The sequence below is a fragment of the Protopterus annectens genome, chromosome 14.part0 (genome assembly GCF_019279795.1).
Source record: "Protopterus annectens isolate FY-2018-M chromosome 14.part0, PAN1.0, whole genome shotgun sequence".
Taxonomy (NCBI): Eukaryota; Metazoa; Chordata; order Ceratodontiformes; family Protopteridae; genus Protopterus; species Protopterus annectens.
This window is the reverse complement of record NC_056748.1, coordinates 501,060,028-501,080,357: the sequence shown is the minus strand read 5'-3', so window position 1 is coordinate 501,080,357 and position 20,330 is coordinate 501,060,028. Positions and strand designations below refer to the sequence as shown.

At 45.6% G+C, this 20,330-nt stretch overlaps 1 protein-coding gene across 1 annotated transcript in view; it reads left to right on the top strand.

The window, feature by feature from the left end:
• The window catches only part of OGA (O-GlcNAcase), a gene marked incomplete at its 5' end in the record, with an annotated part of 1,599,409 nt that overhangs the window by 143,763 nt on the left and 1,435,316 nt on the right, over positions 1–20,330 (top strand). The window contains 1 exon segment of the mRNA XM_044056260.1: positions 15,032–15,203. Within this exon segment, the coding sequence (XP_043912195.1) occupies positions 15,032–15,203 (172 nt within the window).

Genomic DNA, 20,330 nt, shown 5'->3' with positions numbered 1-20,330 from the left:
TGTACTAAATCCATGATTACAAATGCAGTTGAGATTCATCAGTGAACAATTGATGTCTGTTTTTGAGGTACGTAACAGCCATTAGCAGTTGCTACGAGAAGTTAGTATTATGCAATAAATAGCTGGGAACATGAGTAGCCAAGCTTACTAAGAGTAGGTTGTTGATGGCAGTCAGGAGAGGTAGTGGGTTAGTGGAGTGGATGGTGTTGGAGTGGGGGTTGCAAGGGCATATCTGCCAAGTTTTTAAGTGTTATTTTAGTAAGGATTTGAAGTGGTTGCAAGAAGTTAGAGGTAATTGAGGATTGGAGGGAGTTCCAGAGTTTGGCTATAGCGCAGGAGAATGCTTCTCCGGCAGAGTTATTGGCTCTTGTGACCTGTAGGAGGTTTTTTTGGCTGGATCTTAGTGGTCTCTTGGTTGTGTAGGGTTGGAGTAGATTCTGGAGGGATGGGTCTTTTAGTGGTTGGTTTATTAGTTTGTAGTAGAGTGCGAGTTGGTACTTTTGAAGGAGGTGGGGAGCTCTATCTAGCCCAGTTCTGCTAGTGAGAGACCGTAGTGAGTACAGTAGGAAGCCCCTGTGGTGAGTTTGGCGATTTTGTTGTAGCAGGTTTTGAGCCTATTTAGGTTGAATTGTCTAAGGTGAGTAAATATTGGAGAGGCGTAGGGTAAGGTAGAGATAAGATGAGAATTTGCTGCCAAAATTTTAGCTGCTTTAAGTATTTCCTGATTTCTATATTATGCTTCTAGTTTTTTCTGTACTTTTTAATGGTCATGGAAATGTGAATGTCAGATTTCAGTTTGTCTATTTCTACTCCTAGTAATTTGGTGTGTTCTGTAGGATGGATGCCTTAGGTCTGCCAGTCTCCAGTCCAGCCTGTCGATAAATTGCAAGTAAAAGTGACACTTGTGTGGTGGCAGATTCCTTAATTCAGCTTATTTTCTGATTCAGGTGAGGTACACTTGCAGCCCTTTTCATCATTTTCTTCCTGGCCTGAAACCTCTGATGCAACTGTTACGAAGGCTGCCATGTCATTTACCCCTTCTCTGTACTCACAACCCAGAGCAGAGTGAGCATTGGTTAGGTCTGGAGCTGCTGTATTGACTGTGGTTTCTAATGCTTGTTTTGGTTCTGGATGCTGAGTGTCAAATTCCTGTGGTTACTGTTGGGATTGCTCTATCTGTGTCCTTGTCTTAGGGTATAGATGTATGTCTGCATCTTGAGGTCTTGGCATCATTCGGATCAAAACCATTTCTTTTAAGTCAAGGTGACAGCTGGAAATGCTACACCCTATGCTGCTGATGTTGCTAGCCCCTTCTACTTTGGTGACTTCACAGAACCTTGTCAGACTGATTTAGTAATTCATGGTTTTAATTCATTGAAGTAGATTTCCTTGGAAAAGAATTGTGTGGCAGGAGCTTTCTCTGATTAAAGAAAATGAACATTTCCCCTAGAGGGCCTCAGATTCTGTTGATTCAGATGAAGACAAATTTGCTTATGTAGGACACCTGCCCCTGCACCTTTAGTCCTTGTCAAATGACAGAGTAAAACTCTTGACTGCTTTGGCAAGAAAATGTACTTCTGCTTGGCTTTGAGAGCTTTCAGCTGCCAGTTCCATGTTCTGAAGTACCTAGTGTCTGTACAAGAGCAAGTAAAAAAAAAAAAAAAAAGGCGCAAGGTATTCGGGATAAGAGCTTCAAGATGGACATTCAGGAGCTGACCAATTTTGGCCTACTGATGTCCAAACACTGGCTTAAATATGAAAGCAGAAGCAAAACCACAGTTCTGAGTAGCCAGATGGAAAAAGATCTCACTGGTGCGTGAGGATAATACAGCAACCAAGGCAACTACAGCCAGTTGTGGTCTTCAACTACCTTTTACACCTTTTCCAAAGCTTGTTCATTGTGTGTATCTATCAGGGCTCATGCCTCAGCATTTTCTGCTTTTATAACAGCACATCCTTGTGCGTTCTCAGCTGCCTGTGAAGCAAGCCCTCACAGGGATCCTTCATCTAAAGACTTCAGGAAATAGTTGGCTCCACTCTTGGACCTCATTTTTTAGTACTAAAGAAGTTAATCTTTCCATCCTTTTAACCAGCTGCTTCTGCCACCCCCTCCCCCCGAAAATCAAGGTACTGACCTGAAAAACTACCCTGCTGGTAGCCATGCTGTCTTCCTGTTGGAACTCTAAATTACAGGCTGTTGTGTAGAGAACTTTTAGTTTTTCATAAAGAAAGGATCACCTTTGGGTTAATGCTGCCTTCTTCTCCAGCTTGTTAACTGAACTTACTTTAAACCAGGCCACTTGTATGAAATTTCTCTTCCTCCTACCATAAAACAAGGGTGAATGTGTTTATTTACTTTGTGTGCGCAGTGTGTGGGGTCTGATTTTAGTTGGTTAGAAGAAAGCTAAGCAAAATTTCAGTCTCATCTTTGCAAGGGGAGATTTTCCATGTGGATTGGTAATTGTATTACCCTTTTTATTACCTCCACCTTGTAAAACCAGTCCCTGTTTCTAGTGAAGCCAGAGCTATTACCAGACTTTCCTTTCGAGGAGTGGGGTGGGTATGCATTTAGGCCATTTTGTAAGCAGCAAAGTTATCTGTCATCACTTTTGCTAAGCATTACAATTTAGGGGACATGGCCAGAGACAGGGCAGGGTTTGGCTCAGCCATTCAGCAGGGTTTGTTCTCACCTCCTGTAACAAGCCAACTGTCCATGAATGGCAAGCTCTACAAGTCATCCCAAAAGTCAGTACTGCTTCATTTAGCTGCATGGAAAATAGTACACTTGTGTTAGGACTTTATCATAATTGTAGATATTTGAGTAGATTAATTGTAGTTCCCTCTCTCCAACCTTTCTTTTGACCAAGGGGTTCATGTTGGGATGCTTATCTTGTTTGTCTTTCCTCAATTCTATGTTTAGATTCTTTACCAGGTACCATCTTTCAGCTCCTTGGTACTGGATGAGTTGTGCTCTCTTTCCTGACTATGGCTTGCAGTCTGGAACAAGTAAGATGTGAATCTGTGGCATCTGACTACTCTCTATACCACCTACATCATAAAATGGAGGGGAGTCTACCAGGCCATAGTGGGAAAGTGAGAAATCTCTAACCTGAGCGAGCCTCTGGACACCTGCCATTGAGAAAATCAGAGTCTTTACTAGAGGATTGATACCACTCTGACATTTACGGTTAAGTTCCTTATATAACTGTACTTTTTTTTAACCATTTAGAATACTCCTTCCATATTACGGGTTTTGCTACCTTTTCAGGAAACATTTGCATGTTGCTTTAATGTGTGCATTAAATTGTTCCGGATAGAAGTCAAATATGCTGTTAACTTTGGATCCATTTTCTTCCGATTCAACACACAGGTCATCTGATCCAGCCGGATCTGACCTTTTCTCTGATTCTGAAGCTTCTTCCAGTTACATGGCTGTAACAACGCCACATTTCCCAGTTCTCTACCCTAACACTGAGGTCTTGTTTACTGCTTAAGACTTAAGTGGCAGTTATGCATAACATCATAGCACCTAGCTGAAGTCTGCACAAAATAAAATATGAAACAAAATGAACAGAAAACCATTTAGTAACGTTTGAGCTTTGCATTGCTGGTATGCTTTCTAGCAAGATAGTTGGAAGTGAGGTCATAAAATTCCCGAAAGGCTTCTTTTCTTTGTGGATAAAAAGCACAGGTGAAACTAAAGAATGATTCAGTGAGAGCTGTTGTGGATTCAACTACAATTTTAGACAGAATTTGACTAAGACCTTTGAAACTTCTTGTAAGCACCCCTCCTCCAACCCCTGCAGCCAAAGCTGGGATATGCCCAGAAAGCCAGGCTGAAAATATAAAACAAGACCCGAATCAAAAGAAAACATTTCTGGGGACTGTACATTTAAGGTTTTATCTCGTGCATATATCATTTGAGGGTTTTCAGCCTTTTTCTTCCTCCCTACTGAAAGTTTACATGCACTAGTTTTTTTTTTTTTTACTGTGTTTCTCATAAGATTAGTATATTAGTTAGCTAGATAGTTTTGGTAGTTTGATTAGAATAGAATTACCTGTTAGATTTATAGCTTGATTATGATAGTGTTACCGTTTAGACTTATGGTTAATTAACGATAACTTTTCAGAGTGATGCTGCTGTTAACTGCGACTACTATAGGTAAGAACTGGTATTGTGGTACTTTAACTCTTGTAGCTGTTGCGGTTGTAAGGAGTCTGAATATTTGAGTTTCTTTACCATGTCAGACTCTCAAGGTTTCAAGAAATGCTCCCAATGCAGACACAAGTTCCCCTGCAAGAATCCCTGTTTACTCTGTGTATACTATTTGGGGGCTGCATGTTTGGATACGGATTGTCAGTCATGTGCTTCATGCTAGAGCTGTTAAGACGAAGACAGAAACTGATGGTGAAATTTGTACCCCCACCCCCAGACAGGGGTTTAACTTCTGTAGGATATTCTTCTGCCACCATTATTTCTCTGGCCTCCATGTCTGACGAGTCTAGGACCAAAGAGAAAGATAAGGAGAAAGAGCAACAAGTCTGACGAAAATGAGAAATCTTTATTTGAAGTGTTCAGGAAACATTCTCCGGATCCGTCATTGTCAGTCAAACTGGGCCAAAATCAGTTCAGTGGTCGAAACTGGCAGCTTTTCAGCTTCAGTCCTCTTCTCCTTGGCCCCGGTTATCTCTGGCACTGGTGAGCCTGAGGCTGCATTCCTTTATTTTCCAAGAAAAGTGATACTTGAGACTACCCCTGGGGGGCCTCTTCTTCTCCCAGTTGTCCTGCAGCCTCATGGAACGGGATATTGATAGGATGATGAAGTTTCTCAAGACGTCGATGTAGGTAGAGGTTCTCTTGGTGCAGTCCTCAATGGAAGTTGCTGAGCACTGGTCCAACATACCCTCCTGTTATTTCTCCAGTACCAATCCACTGTACTTTAGAAACCAGTCTTATCTGGTCCTGTCCCATACCGAGGTGTCTGTCTTTGACAGTCTTGCTTACTTAGACTGGGACAGCATCTGTCTCGACACTGATGTGCTCAGGTCAGGGAGAGACTCAATGTTGAAGAGTCTATGCCCGGGCTTGAGGGGATGGGTTAACACTGATTTTCTCTGAACCATCTCTACCTCTCTGGCTTCTGCTCTCGACTGCTTGGATCCAAGATTGGCTTCAGAGTCCAGGCACATTGGCTCTGAGCAATCTCCTCCTTCCATGGATAGTGGTAGGTCCTCTGAGCCAATTGCATCTTTGGCCTTCAAGGCTTTCTATGGAGTCTTAGTTATGTCTAAGAAGTCCACTCCTCCTAGGTCACTTCCACCCAAACCCCAGCAGGATTCTGCCTCCTCTTCCCATCTTCATGCCAGAGAGGGACAGTTGGAAGCTTGAGCTTTTGACATCCAGCTCCCAGTGTGGTTCTGAACCTTCTGATCTCCAAACAGAATATTTCACAAAAACCAGACATGCAAATGGAAGCGCACGGACTCCTTTCCAGAGTCTTTCATGGAAGACACTGATTTGGATGGTGTGCATTTCCCGCTCCTCCTCTGAAGACGTCATGTTCACCCAAAATTCCTCACTTGAAGAATCAGTGTTTTGACCCAACATAGATCTGGGTGGTACCACCCATTGACCCCCTCAGTCTCATGGCTCAGCAGGCATGGAGAGACCCTGATGTAGTGGAGCCTATCCCTAAAAAAGCAGATAGAATTTTAGTAGTTGCAAAAGGCAAAAAACATTACAGCAAAGGTCCTGTAGTAGATTATATGGTGGTAGCAGCAGCCATGAAAAACGAATTATCTGTGGAAAGTTTGTGTTCATCTCCTTAACGAGGAGTTTTGGGCAGCATGCACTGACAACATCATGCACAGTCGCACCTGGATATGCCTTTGTGACTTAGCAAAAAAAATGTAAAACTTCTTTTGTAAGTGCTCCCAATGATTGGTGAACACTTTTTGGACCTTCTGACCCACAGGTTAGACACTTACCAAGAGCCAACAAGATGGCAAAGACACCCCTGCAGTGGGAATATGTTTTTTCACTGTACCAAGTGAATCAGTTGTAGGAGTCGAGGGTTGGAGAGAAAAGATGTTGCTCCAAACATCACAGTTCTTTCCATGACTCTGTGATGGAACTGATTGTAACAGAAGCAGAGATAATCCAAATGGTCGTCACTGCAGTGGCAGGAACGCATGCCAGAGCTTCCGTGTTCCCTTTTCAGAGAAACCCTATTAGCTTACTTGAATGGTTGCCTGACTGTTGCACCCACAAGCCTGGCAAAATGTGACTTCAGATTCATGGGTATTAATAATTTCTAGTGGCTTTTCTATTCCCTTTTCCCTGCCACCTTAGAAAAATATTAAAGTCCCTGATATTCCACCCAATCAGTGGGAACTAGCAACAGTAACAATTTCAAAACTTCTAAAAGAGGAGACTCATTCAGCCAGTCTCCCAAGTCCAGTTAGAATCTGGAGTCTACTTGTGGTTCTATTTAGTGCCAAAAACGCAGGACCTCAGACCCATTCTGGATCTCTGTCATCTAAATCCATTTGTAAAATGGACAAAATTCTGGTTGGTCACGATTTAGTCCGTACTACCTCTACTGAGGAAGAATGATTGCATGTGCTTAGTAGACATCCAGGGTGCTTACTGTCATGTGAAGACATAAAGGCACTCTAGGAGATTTCTCCTTTCCCATCTGGGAGCCAATCACTATCCTTTCAGAGCCCTGCCATTTGATCTCACCACACCTTGTAGGGTGTTCAGCATGAGAATGATAGTGGTGATGTCTCATTTGCTGCTGTTAGGGATAGAGGTTTTCCATTACCTTGACAATTGACTTAACTGATACCTCAGAGTATCTGCTGATACACCGCCTGAATCTTGTGCTGCAGTTATTGAACTTAGGAAAACAGTACATTTTCCAAAGTTTCATCTGACACCAACCAGATGAATGGAATTTATAGGATGCCACCTCAGTACTAAGAATACAGATCGCCAGTCTTCCCCAGTCCAGAGTTTTATCCTTGCATTTAGTGGCTGTGTGGGTGCTTCATCATCCCTCACTTTCCAGCAAGATTTACCTTATGCCTTTTAGGTCTAATAGCACCCAATGGTTTCACTAACCAGATACCACATGTGAGTGCTTCAGTGGATTCTAGCAGTACAGTGGTCTCGGAACATTCACCTGTTACATGCAAAGATTCAGCTCGCTCAGATCTGCAAACATTGCATTGCCTGGTAGATAGTTCTCTTCAGTGACCAAAAACCACCGTTCCATACAGAGACTGTGGTAGTAACCATGGGTGCCTTCCTTCTAGGGTGTGGGGGGAGCATTTAAATGGGTGATAGTACAAAGTGCATGGTCACCCATGGAAGCCAATCTTCACATCATTGTATTGGTGTTGAGAGCAGTCCTGTTGGTGTTGGGAGACTTTCTAGGATCTCTTCCCCAATGGTGTGTTTTCCATACAGAAGGCCACTGTAACAGGGGTGTGGTACATCAACAAACTGGGGGGAACCTATTCCTACCTGCTGTGTCGAGAGGCCTTGAGAGTTTGGTACTGGCCAATGGCGTAACACTGCATCTGAAGTAGGGACTTCATTTGTCTGCAACCTTTGGTTCTTGGATCCGACTTCTGATCCGAGCCAGAAACTTATTTTACAGCTTATTGATTCGTGCTCCTAGCTCCTCCCCTTACCCATAATCCCTTGCCAACACTGATTGACCTCAGATCTAGTTTGCCGCTCTTAGAAGAGACAGCTGGATTTTAGAGCTCCTGGTGACTTACAAGATAAGTCTTCAAAAACTTGTCAAAATAGAAAATGTTTTGTTTTAATTAAACAGTGTGTGTGGTTAGGATCCCTTTTTGTTAATTTTATTAATTTTTAGTGTAATTCCTCCCCTCGCTGGCTCGTTGAGTGTGTGTGTTGCTTGTGTTTTTGGGGCCTGGTGTGTTTGTGTAGTTACTTTATTTTTTCTAATGTCGGAGGCACCAAAACCCATTGTTTTTCTAAGTGCACCTTGTGTGGCCGTAAGCTTTCACCGGCGGATGGCCACACTCTGTGTGTTCGGTGCCTTGGGGTTCAACACCTGTCCTCTGGGTGTTCCATTTGCGCAGCGTTCAACCCCAGGGCACTGAAAGAGCGGAGGTCGAAGCTGGTTCTGGCGGGACTTTTGCCCCTGGATCCGGCTTCTGCCTCCGGTACTCCTGTGGCTTCTCCTCAGTCCTTGGTGGTAGCCACTCCTGCCCCCCTTCCCCTGGCCGGGACTCAAACTCCCACTAAGATGCCGGAGGAAAGCGAGGCCAGGGGGGAGAAAAGGAGGGAGAAGCACCACAAGCGGGGGGGGGGGCCGAGGCCTCCGCTTCGGGGCCCCCCCCCAGCTAAGCGGGCTTCTCCCTCCACGGCTTCCAGGTCTCCTCCTCCTCGGATCCGATCCCCTTGCTTTTCCCCGGGACCCGAGGAGGAGACCTGATCTCCGTTGAGGTCATCGAGGTGGCATTCCCGGCCTGCCTCGGTGGCCTCGTCGAGATCTACTTATAGTCTTTCTGATGCTGACTTGGACTGGATGATGAGAAGGTTCATCCAGGCCCAGCTGCAGATGGGAGTGCTCTTGCCCCCCCCCCTTCGGGGGGAAGCTCAACACCTTTTTTTGCCCCGATAGCTCCTTCTCTGACCTGCTTCTCGGGTTTGGCGTGCTCGGAGCCGGGCAGCGTTGGAGCCAGGGGTGGGTCGGCACCGACAGTACTGGGTACTTCGGATCCGACCTCTTGGAGCTGTGGACTGACCTTCGGATCCGAGGGATTCAGTGTGTTTTTGACTCCAGGTCGGAGCGCACGGGTCCTTCGGATCCGATGGCCTCGGCGCCTGTTCCGATCCCTTCATCGGATCCGAGTGGGAGTTGTCTTTCGGACCCCAGGGAGAGTGGCTCCCCCTCGGCCTTTGTAGTGGAGAGGGCTCTGTTGAGAGCATCCGGACCCCCCCAGTCATTGCATCGGCTCCACCCTGCACTCCCTCTCTGCTTGGTCAGGCTTCCATCACCCGGCCACAGGGACAGCCTGCTTCGATGTTCCAGGTTGTTCCACTGGAACAGGATATTGTTGGTGAGACCTCCTCGGACAGTCCCCCCGAGGAAGTGCCTCGCAAACATAAGTGTAGGAGGAGACACGTGGACTCCCCTGAGTCCCTTACAGAGGACACAGACTTGGGTGAAGGGGAAGGCCCCCCCCCCCGAGGAGGTCTCCTTTGGAGACATCATGGAAATGCTCAGGATCGGGGGGGGGGTCTGCCCCCAAGGCTTCCTCAGAGTCAGTGTTCCTGGAGGCATTCAAAGCAGGCCCGTCTACCTCTTGGGTGTCCCCTCCGGCCGACCCTCTGGTGGACCTCATCACCACCAGGGCGTGGAAGGAGCAGGACACTGTGGAGCCAGTTCCCTAACGCCCAGATAGAATTTTCAGTCCCCCTGCAGACTGGTACCATTGGAGCAAGGGTCCCCCTCTAGATGCCATGTTGATGGCGGCAGCCACCAAGAGGGAATTGGCTCAGGAGACCCCCTCAGTCCATCCACCGAGCAAGGAGTCCTGCACGATCGATCGCCTCGGGAAGCGGGTATTTAGTTCAGCGACCTTCTCAGTAAGGTCCCTTAACTACATGGCACATGTCATCAGGATGCATCGAGATCTTATCAAAGAATATGCTGCTTCTCCCCCAGAGGCCATGTCGGCAGAAGACAAGCAGTTGTACTCCACTCGTATGGCCACTCTAAGATCTGTTTCAAATACCGCTATGCGGCTTTTGTCCCACGCCACAGAGGGAGCTGCTAGAGCCAGCAGAGCGGGTCTAGTCATGAGACGTCAGGCCTGGCTCTGACATTGTGACTTGGCGGAGCCCTTTAAGGCGTCCTTTGCGAATGCCCCCTTTGGTTCTGCCTTGTTTGGCAAGACCGTTCGTGAGACATTTGTCCAGAGCGAAAAGGACATGAAGATGTCTGCCGTTGGAGTCCGCTTCTCTGCTCCCCAGAGGTCTTTCTCCAAGAACCAAAAGGGAGAGAAGATGTGGTTCCGGAAATCGCAACATTCCCATCCTTCTCCGGACAACCAGTCCTTCTGTGGCAGAGGAGGACAGGGAGGACGCTGCCCTAGAGGCAAAGGGGCCCAGAGAAATTTTGGGTCGAGAGAAACCTTCTCTGATCGGCCAACGCAGTAGCCCTGAGGGGTTGCCCGACTGCTCCACTCTGGAGGCAGTCGGGGGCGCTTCTCGAAGCACCTGGCGGCTTGGGAGTCCATTACGTCAGATCGCTGGGTGCTTCGTATCATATCCAGAGGTTACAAAATTCCACTGCACCATGTCCCCAGACTCAAAAACCTCCCCGAAGTACCACCCGATCAGAGGGAGGCGGCAGCTGCAGAAATTCAGCAGCTGCTAGAAAAAAGAGCCATCCAGCCCATCCCCCCAGAATCAGCTCAAATTAGGGTTTTACTCCAGGTTCTTTCTGGTGCCAAAAAAGACGGGGGACTTGAGACCGATTCTCAACCTTTCACTCTTGAACCTGTCAGTAACCAAAGAAAAATTGCGGATGGTCACCCTTCAATCCATTCTTCCCCTCTTGCAGGAGAGTGACTGGATGTGCTCAATAGACCTCAAGGATGCATACTACCACATTTTAATGGACAGACGATCCAGGAAGTTTCTCCGCTTCCGGCTCGGAGCCAGTCGCTATCAGTTCAGGGTCCTTCCCTTTGGTCTCACCACAGCCCCCAGGGTGTTTACTAAAGTGTTAGCAGTGATAGCGGCCCACCTGAGACTCCAGGGAATGCAGGTCTTCCTGTACCTGGACGACTGGCTCCTGTCCGCCCCAACAAGGCATCTACTCTGCGCAGCCCGAAATTACTTTCTCCGGCTAGCTCCCCATCTAGGCATTACGATCAACATGGACATATCCTCCCTTGCTCCAAAGTGATAGATTTCATAGGGGCCAAACTAGGTACGAGAAGTCTGCGAGCGTTCCTCACTTCGGAGCGACTTCAAAACCTGAGGCTTCATGTGCGGGCCATCCTCCAATCAAAAGCCCCACCAGCGGAATTGGTCCTGAGGGCACTAGGCTCCATGGCAGCAGCAATAACTCTTCCATGCTCGTCTGAATATGAGGGTGCTACAGTGGACCCTTTTAGTCCAATGGTCCTTTCAGTTTCTCCCACTCAGCCACCCTATCTCACTCAGCAGGGCTTGCAGGAGGGGCCCTCTTATGGTGGCTCCAGTCCCCGGATCTCCATACGGGACGACCCTTCTGCACGCAGTCTCCCCTTGCCACAGTGACCACGGACGCCTCTCGCCTCGGGTGGGGGGCATTGCTCAGGCAGAATGGTCCAAGGCACGTGGAATGACACAGAGACCTCCTTGCATATCAACATTCTGGAGATGAGGGCGTTGCAAGCACTTCAGAACCTTCTCCCCGTAGGAACTATTGCGATACAGACGGACAACATGTCAGTTGTCTGGTACATCAACAAACAGGGGGGAACCAGGTCCTACCCTCTCTGTCGAGAGGCCATGACTGTGTGGGAATGGGCGATCTCCACCAACTGCTTCCTTATCGCAGCGCACATTCCGGGATGGTCCAACATTCTGGCGGACAAGCTCAGCTGCACTATTCTTTCCCCTTACGAGTGGTCTCTCAATTCCCAGGTAGCGAAGCGGATTTTTGCCGAATGGGGGCAACCCTGCTGCGATCTTTTTGCCATTCCCTCAAACACGAAGTGCTCCAGCTTCTTCGCTCTGATTCCCCCCCTCGGGGAAACCCCGAGAGACGCTCTAGTGCATGCTTGGCCTCCCGGTCTACTTTATGCCTATCCTCCTCTACCCCTGATGCTGAAACTTATACAAAAAGCTTCTCAGTTGGGGAGCAGAATGATCCTCATTGCCCCATTCTGGCCTTGTCAAACTTGGTTCCCTTACCTGTGGTCTCATCTGGTGAATTGTCCCTGGATTCTGGATCCCATTCCGGATCTAATATCCCATCCCTTAGGTCTACCGACCCCGAATCTGGACAACCTGAAGCTGACAGCTTGGCTGCTCCAGTTCCACTCTGTCAGGACTCAAGGCATCTCTTCACCAGTTAAAGCCATCTTGGTGGCAGCACATAAACCTTCCACTAGAAAAGTCTATTGCAGTAAATGGAAGCATTTTTCCATCTGGGCGGAACACCATAACATAGATCCCTTCACGGCTTCGTTGCCGTCTGTCTTGGATTTCCTCACCAGACTTTTTCAACAGGGAGCCAGCTGTTCTACGGTCAAGGTTCAATTGGCCGCCATTTCTCATTACCATGTGGGACACAAGACAGGTCCCTTGACTGTGAAATTGTGTAAAACCTTCCTCAAGGGTACTTTCCTGCTCAGGCCTCCTGTCAAGGAAGCTGTACCCCCTTGGGATCTATCACTAGTCCTTCAAGCCTGGACTGCCCCTCCCTTTGAACCAGCTGCCTTTGCCGAACTTAAATACCTTTCCTGGAAAACTGTTCCTTGTCGCCATCACTTCAGCGAAGAGTTTCCGAACTTCAGGCCCTTTGTGTGAAACCTCCCTACTTGATTTTTCATCAGGATAGAGTGTACCTCAGGACCAATCCCTCCTTTCTTCCTAAGGTGGCCTCAGAAACTAATATCAATCAGTCCGTTAACCTGCCAGTTTTCTTCCCTAATTACCAGAATAAAGGAGAATACAAGCTGCATTCCTTAGACGTACACAGACAACTGCGCTTCTACATTCATAGGACTGCTGCTCCCAGACAATCCGATCAGTTGTTCATTTCCTTTGCCAAATTCAGTTTGGGTAAAGCTATTTCTAAGGTCACCTTATCACGATGGATTTCAGTGTATTCTTCTGGCCTATGAAACTTCGGGGAGGCCTGCACCTCAGGGAGTACGGGCGCATTCTACTCGCTCCATATCTACTTCTGCTGCCTTTAGATCTAGAGTATCTTTGGATGATATTTGCTCTGCAGCCATTTGGGGCCTCATCTCATACCTTTATCAACCATTATAAGCTGGACGTTATTTCCAGAGGGAGAGCATCCTTTGGCTCCGCAGTGCTCCAGAACCATTCTTCCATGATGGCCACCCAAGATTCAGGTAGCTGGGGACTCTGTCCCAAAGGTTGCTGACAAATGAAGTCCCTATTTCAGATTAAGAAGTTATGTACTCACCATAACGTTCCATCTGAATAGGTGACTTCATTTGTCTGCAACCATCCCCCCTCCTTCCCCCTGGCCTTCAGAAATCAATTTTTGAATGTCCTTTCTTGGTCCCTTTTGGGACACTTTTGGTCTGAAATTTGGTATAAGGGCAAACTTGATCTGAGGTCAATCAGGGTTGGCAGGGGATTATGGGTAAGGGGAGGAGCTAGGAGCTCGGATCCATAAGCTGTAAAATAAGTTGCCGGCTCAGATCTGAAGTCTGATGCAAGACCCAAAGGTTGCAGACAAATGAAGTCACCTACTCAGATGGAACGTTATGGTGAGTACATAACTTCTTATTTCTAACAGCAGTGCGCCTCTTGGGATCAGGGTTCTTTTGACATCATGCTAGGTCCCTCGATCCAGCAGTGGCAACTTTTTTGTTTTTTTTTCTGCTGCTAGGACCAACCCTTCTGGTACCTCTTTACCTCGTATCTCAACCCCAAGTGCCGCAGTTACTTCACCCTAATCTTTCCACAGGGTCAATCACTGAGGGACGCTGTGGTCCACATTTGGTCCCATGGCCTCCTGTATGCTTTTCCTCCCATATGTCTAATGAACGAGTTCATACAGAAAGCCAGACATTGCAAGGCTAGTGTAATCCTCATTGAGAGAGTTTCTCTGAGAACTAATGTGTCTTTTCTCCCTAAGTTAGCCTCCGAGATCAACTTAAATCAGTTATTAAATTTACCAGTATTTTTTCCCCCAGATACTCAAAACAGTGAGTGTTTTCCTTGTAGTGGCTGTTCATTGTTAGTTCAGTTCAGGAAATGTAATCAGATGCTTGCTTTTCAAAGCCAAAATTAGGTAAAGCTGTTAGCAAAGTTACCCTCTCAAGATGGTTTTCATACTGCATTTCTTTTGTCTATAACAAAAAGTTTGACTTGGTGTAAATGCAAGGCTCATTCCACTAGAGCAGTGTCAACTTCTGCAACATTTTCTAGAAGACTTTCCATTGATGAAATTTGTGCTGCAGCTACTTGGTTAACAAATCCATACTTTCATTATAAACTGGATTTACTATATCGATTGTGTTCTGTTGGCACCGCAATCAGGAATGTCCTTCCTTGATACCACCCAGTGACAGCTTGGAAATATTTCCCATGTGTTAAATTGGATGGCAATAGACAACACTGAATGCAAAAGTTATGTACGAAGCATACTGCTAGATCCATGTTGTCTGATTTTTTTTTTTTTGGTTTGGTTCAAACTCCCTCCATCCTTCTCAAATTCCTAAATTGGCACCAATGACTGGGATGTCAGGGAGGCTTGCTACTCAACTTCCATGTCTGTTGCCTTGTCTTTTTCCTCTTATTTTAGTTGCAACTATTTTCATATTTAAACGATAGATCATTTTGTGTTGGATGGTGGCAAACTCTATCTGAGGTGTTAAGGTGGGAATATAGGGAATTTATGGGTAGGGGAGGAGTTAGAGCCCTGGAACTGACAAAGCTTTTGAGTTTGTGTAGAGGTTGTATTCGGTTGGATCCCAACAACCCATGGGTTGAACCAGAAGAAAATTGGATAGCATGGCTCTATCGTTTAAATTTGTAACTTTTATTTCTTCACATATTTTTAGGTAAAGGTCATAGTTATTTTTTTTATCAAATTGTGCCACAGATGCGTGTGACTTTTTTTTTTTTTTTTTTAAGGTGGTCCTAGACTTGCTCTTGGTATAGTGGCAAAGTAGAGGAAGTGAAGGTTTTGGCCTCTCACATTGTCCATGTGATACTTTCCTTTTTAAGTTGCACTTAAATTTTTGAGAGACTTAAGTTTGATAAATATACTTTCTTTTGTAGGTTACGCACTTTGGTTGCAAGTCATTTGCTCTGCTGTTTGATGACATTGATCATAACATGTGCCCTGCTGATAAAGAAGTGTTCAGTTCATTTGCACATGCTCAAGTATCTATTACTAATGAGATTTATCAGTATCTTGGTGAACCAGACACCTTCCTTTTTTGCCCTACAGGTAAGAGAACTAAAGGGTTTAACTTTCTAATGTTAATGATTGTTGCAGTAACTGCATGCAGCAAGCAGCACTTATTTTAATTTTCCCCTCTCTTGGTAGTTAGCTTTCTGCTGTTTTTGCAGTCTGCACTAAAATCGTATAAATTAGTCATTTTATTGAAACCAGTCATGCATTTTCTGCAATTGTCTTATAGGCTGTCATTTGAAATGTAAATTGCATGCTTTTGCTTCAGACGGGGTTGTATTTTAATGTGTCTCTCTTTAGAGAAGTTTGATCTGTTGTTTTCATTCTTCTGCAACATATGGGTTCAGACCGTCAGCTGCATGTTCCAGACTTCGGATCCAGGTCTTGAGCTCCTCCCTCAACCCATAATGCCATATTCCATCCCCATTGTCCCAAGTCTTGTTTACTGCCGTTGTGAACAGATGCAGATTCCACACTCGCCCATTATTGCAGATAATTTTGTGAGTTACTTGTTTTTTGGATATAATTGTATCTTGGCTTTAATTATCGATCCTCCCTCCTAGTTTTCTTGCAGTATGTTAGGACTTTCCCTTTATATTCTTACTATTCTCACTGAATAGTAAATCTTTACCATTGTTGGTGTATCTGATTACCCTTTTATCATCCAACTATTTCTTTAGATTAAAATCATTGGTAATTTAAACCCTTTTCTTTCTTTAATTTAAAGAAAAAAATCTTTTAAGTTTATTGTTTTTTTTTTTTTTTTTTTTCTTTTTGGATAGTGGCCTGCTATGTCAGATAAACCAACAGGTTCTAAGAAAGGCAGTTCTTGTAGGCAGAAAATCCAAAGTTTGGATGCCCACAAGGAGTGTGCTTACTGTTTTGGAGATGGTCACTTGGGCACTGCTTGTAAGATCTGCTTCACCTTTAACCCAAGAGCCCTGGAAGATGGATGCAGTAACCTTATTCTAAGGGGACTTCTTCCGACTTCATCTTCTTCAGGGACTCAAACCTCCTCCAAAACTAGAATATCTGCACAGGAGACCCTACCTTCTGAAGTTTCCCAGGTCTTCATCGGAGCCGACGTTTAAATACAGAAAAACTTAGGATCCAACACCATTAGGTCCAAAGACTTGACAATCGGATCCTAAGGCTTAGAGTCCTTCAGTTATAACAGTAAGTCCTATGGTACTACGCTCAGATCCTTGGATCAGAAATTGGGTATTTCGTATAGGCGTTTTACTCCAGAATTTAATATAAAGCCAATTTCGCCCACCCTGCATTCTCAATTACTTCAGACTCAAAGAAGCATTCCAGGCTTCCTGCCACTCCTTCCTCCAAGTCCTTCAGAAGCATATTGGAAGCAGATGTGGCTAGGATGATGTGAAAATTTCTCAGAGTTCAGATCCATATGGAGGTCTTACCAGATTCATCCCCCTTTTGGATCTGTCAGTATGCTTACCATGTCAAAAACTATCCAGTCTCCAATCCGTCCAGAGATTTCGAAGTCCCAGGGTCTGAAATCCCTGAGTGGTCCAGTGTCAGAGAAGCCTTCCTCTATTCTGACCATATCTTGGGCTAGTTCTGCTCCAGTACCCTCCCAACAGAATGGGTCTCTGAGCTGAACTGTCAGCGTCTGGTCGGAAAGGATAGGTTCAGCTTTGATTTTTCTGGATGGGTGTCGTCCCCCCCCCCCCGAGCCTCTGCCCTGGACAGTTCAGATCTGGTTCCACTCTCCAGGTGTGGATCCAAGGCAGGTCAAGACCTACTTTCATCAGGAGTTTCGGCTCTGATAGGGCTGATCAAAGTCTGTCCAGATCAGTCGGCTTTCAAGGTATTGGAAAGGGCTTTTTCTCTCTCAAGAGAAATGCCTTTTATTTTTCAGATCCTATTCCTTTTCTCTCATCAGTTCCAAGCTTTGAGTCACAGACCTACTCCACAGGGACGGCCAAAAAGTGTCTAAACCAATTCCAGTATAGGAACTTCCCCTCTCTCTTGACATCGCGCCTGAACACCCTACAGAAGAGGTGCATCGGAAGACAATTTGCAAAAGGAGACGCATTGACTCCGAGTCTGTCACAGAGGATACTGATTTTGATGGAGAGGGGTCTTTCAGATCACTGCCAGATGACATCTCCTTTGGAGATATTTTAGAAATCCTAAAACAAAAAGGGGTCTGGTCTTCCTAAAACCCCTCACCAGAAGAATTGGTATTTTTGAAGGCTTTTGGTTCTGGTTAGTCTACATCTTGGACTACCCCCCCCCCCCCGACCACCAGCAGAGGATTAACTTATTGATTTGGTTTCACACCGGGCTTGGAAGAAACCTGATACCATCAAAACTATTCCTAAAAGACCTGACAGATTTTTAGCCATGCCAACCGATACACCCCACTGGAGCAGCATTCCTAGTTGATGCTATGGTGGTGGCAGCAGCCACCAAGAAAGAGCTAGCAGAACAGAGCTCTTCTGTCCATTCACCGAACAGGGTGTCTTGAGCATTAGACACATGTGGAAAGTGAGTTTTTGCCTCTAACCTTTGCTATGAGGTCACTAAATTACCTGGCACACTTTTTACTAGGCTTCAGGAGATTTGACCAAGGAGCTTTCACATACTCTTGCATCCATATCTGCTGAGGACTTCAAAATAACTTTGTCGCAGCTGGCCACAGTGTTATCCATGTCAAGCACTTCGATGAGGTTGATGTCTCACACAGCTGAATGTACCTCATGAGCAGCCGGTTCAGGCATTACCATAAGGAGACATGTCTGGATGTGACTACGTGACTTTGCAGAAGCTTTTAAGATGTCCTTTATCAGTGCCCCATTCAATGGCACTTCCTTGTTTGGGCCGTCAGTAAAAGGAAAGAAATGCTTACCCGCAGCAAATAGCATGGAATGACTCTGTCTTCAATGGGAGTCAAGTTTTCTAAGTCTCAACGAACCTTTTCCAAGAATCATAGGCACAGTAAGATTTGGTTCCAAAAATCTCAAGGACCTCTCCAAGGTCTGCATGGTGATTCTTCCAGAGGCAGAGGAGGAAATTCTGATGGAAGAAGTCACTCTAGAGGCAGAGGAGGTCTGCAAAATCAGGGCTTCAGGGATTCTTTTCCAGACAGACCCTTTCAGTGCTCTTGAAACGCTGCCTGACTTTTCAACTCTGGAGGTAGTTAGGGTCAATTTGTCCTTTCACCCAGATACCTGAGCAAGTATAACACAAGATTCATGGGTGCTAAGAATAATATTCAGAGGTTATTACATAAGTTTCCTTCTCCCATTCTATAAAAGGAAGAAGCTTCCTGATGTTCCACCTGGTCAAAGAAAGGCAGCAGCACAAGAAATCCAAAAGCTGCTAGTTAAAAAAAGGGTAATCCAAAACATCCCACCAGACCAAATAAGATTTGGAAGTTATTCATGCTTCTTTTTAGTTTCAAAGAAAACTGGGGACCTCTGATCTATTTTGGATCTAAACAATTTGAATCAGTATATGAAGAAGTCATAGTTACGAATGGTCACTGTAAAGTCCATCTTACTCTTCACAAGGATGGTTGGATGTGCTCAGTAAATCTTCAGGATGCATATCATATCAAAACAGACAAGCGTTCCAGAATACATTTACGCTTTTGATTGGGAGCCAGTCATTACCATTTGCCCTTCCATTTGGACTCACCACAGCCCCCAGGCTGTTTACCAAATAGATGGTAGTGGTGGCAGCTCATTTGAGACTGAAAGGATTCAAGTATTTCCATGTGTAGATGACTGACTCTTCACTGCCCTCTTAAAGCATCTCATTCTGCATGCCAGGGACTGTTTGTTCTTATTTGCAAATCATTCCATATAACAGTAAGTTTGACTTTGCATAATGTAACACCGGCCCAAAGCCTGGTATTTATTGGTGCAGTTCAAGATATGATAATAAAAGCAGCATCTCTACTTCCTCATCGTATTACCACTGTCAGAAGCCAGATTTATATGCTTTCTCATCCATCTCCTTCGGCAAGGTCAGTACTTCAAGCACTAGGTTCTATGGCAGCCGCCATAGTGCTACGTCCTTTGACACTTTTCTTTATGCATGCTCTCCAGTGGACTCCAGCTGTACTGTGATCAGTTCTGCATAAACCCATATCCTTTCCAGTTCAGCTTACTCCATCTTGCAAACATATCCACTGGTGGCTTTAATCGGACAATCTTGATCCAGGCAGGCCTTTTGTTCTACCAACCCCAATAGCCACAGTGACTACGGGCACTTCTCAAATGGGGTGAGGAGGGCATTTCTTGGGAATAACGGTCCAAGGCATGCGTTTCCCCAAGAATACCAGTTTGCATATCCGTGTTCTAGAGATGAGCAGTTCTATTTGTGTTGCAGGTTTTTCAAGATATTCTCCCATTTGAGACAATTGCATTGCAGACTGCATGTCTGTAGTCTGGTACATCAACAAGTAAGGAGGAACTCTATCTTATCCCCTTTGCAGGGAGACCAAGAGAGTGTGGAAATGGGCAGTCTCATCAGACTGCATTCTAATTGAGATGCACATCCCGGGGAAAACCAGCGTGCTAGCGGACAAACTGAGCAGGTCCATTTGATGCCTCAAGAATGGTCTCTCAATTATGTGGTGTAGATTATGATCTGTCTTTGGGGCCGACATTGCTGCGACCTCCTTGTCATTCCCCACATCAAGTAGTGCCGCAGGTACTTTGCTCTAATTCCCCCCTCGGGGAGTCACCGAGAGATGCTGTAGTCCATGTTTGGCCTTTGGGTCTCCTTTATGCTTATCCTCCTCTTCCCTTGATCCCCAAATTTTTTACAGAAAGCAAGTCAGCTGAAGAGCTCAATAATCCTCATTGCCCCTTTCTTGTCTCTGCAAGTGTGGTTTTCCTTCCTGCGATCTCCCCTTTATCCTCTGTGGATATTTGAAGCAAGTCTGGATCTCCTTTCTCATCAGTCAGGGATACAACATCCTAGCATACAGGGTCTCTAACTACCTGCATGTTTTTTCCACTTCCAGTAATAGTTGGAAAGACAAGGCTCTCCCCCTGTATGTGATAGCATTTTGTCTTATCAAAACAATCTACCAAAAAAGTATACAAAAGCAAATTTGAGCAAGTTTCTGCTTGCTTTGAGCATCACCATGTAACTCTCGCAATATGTAGTGTCAATTTTATC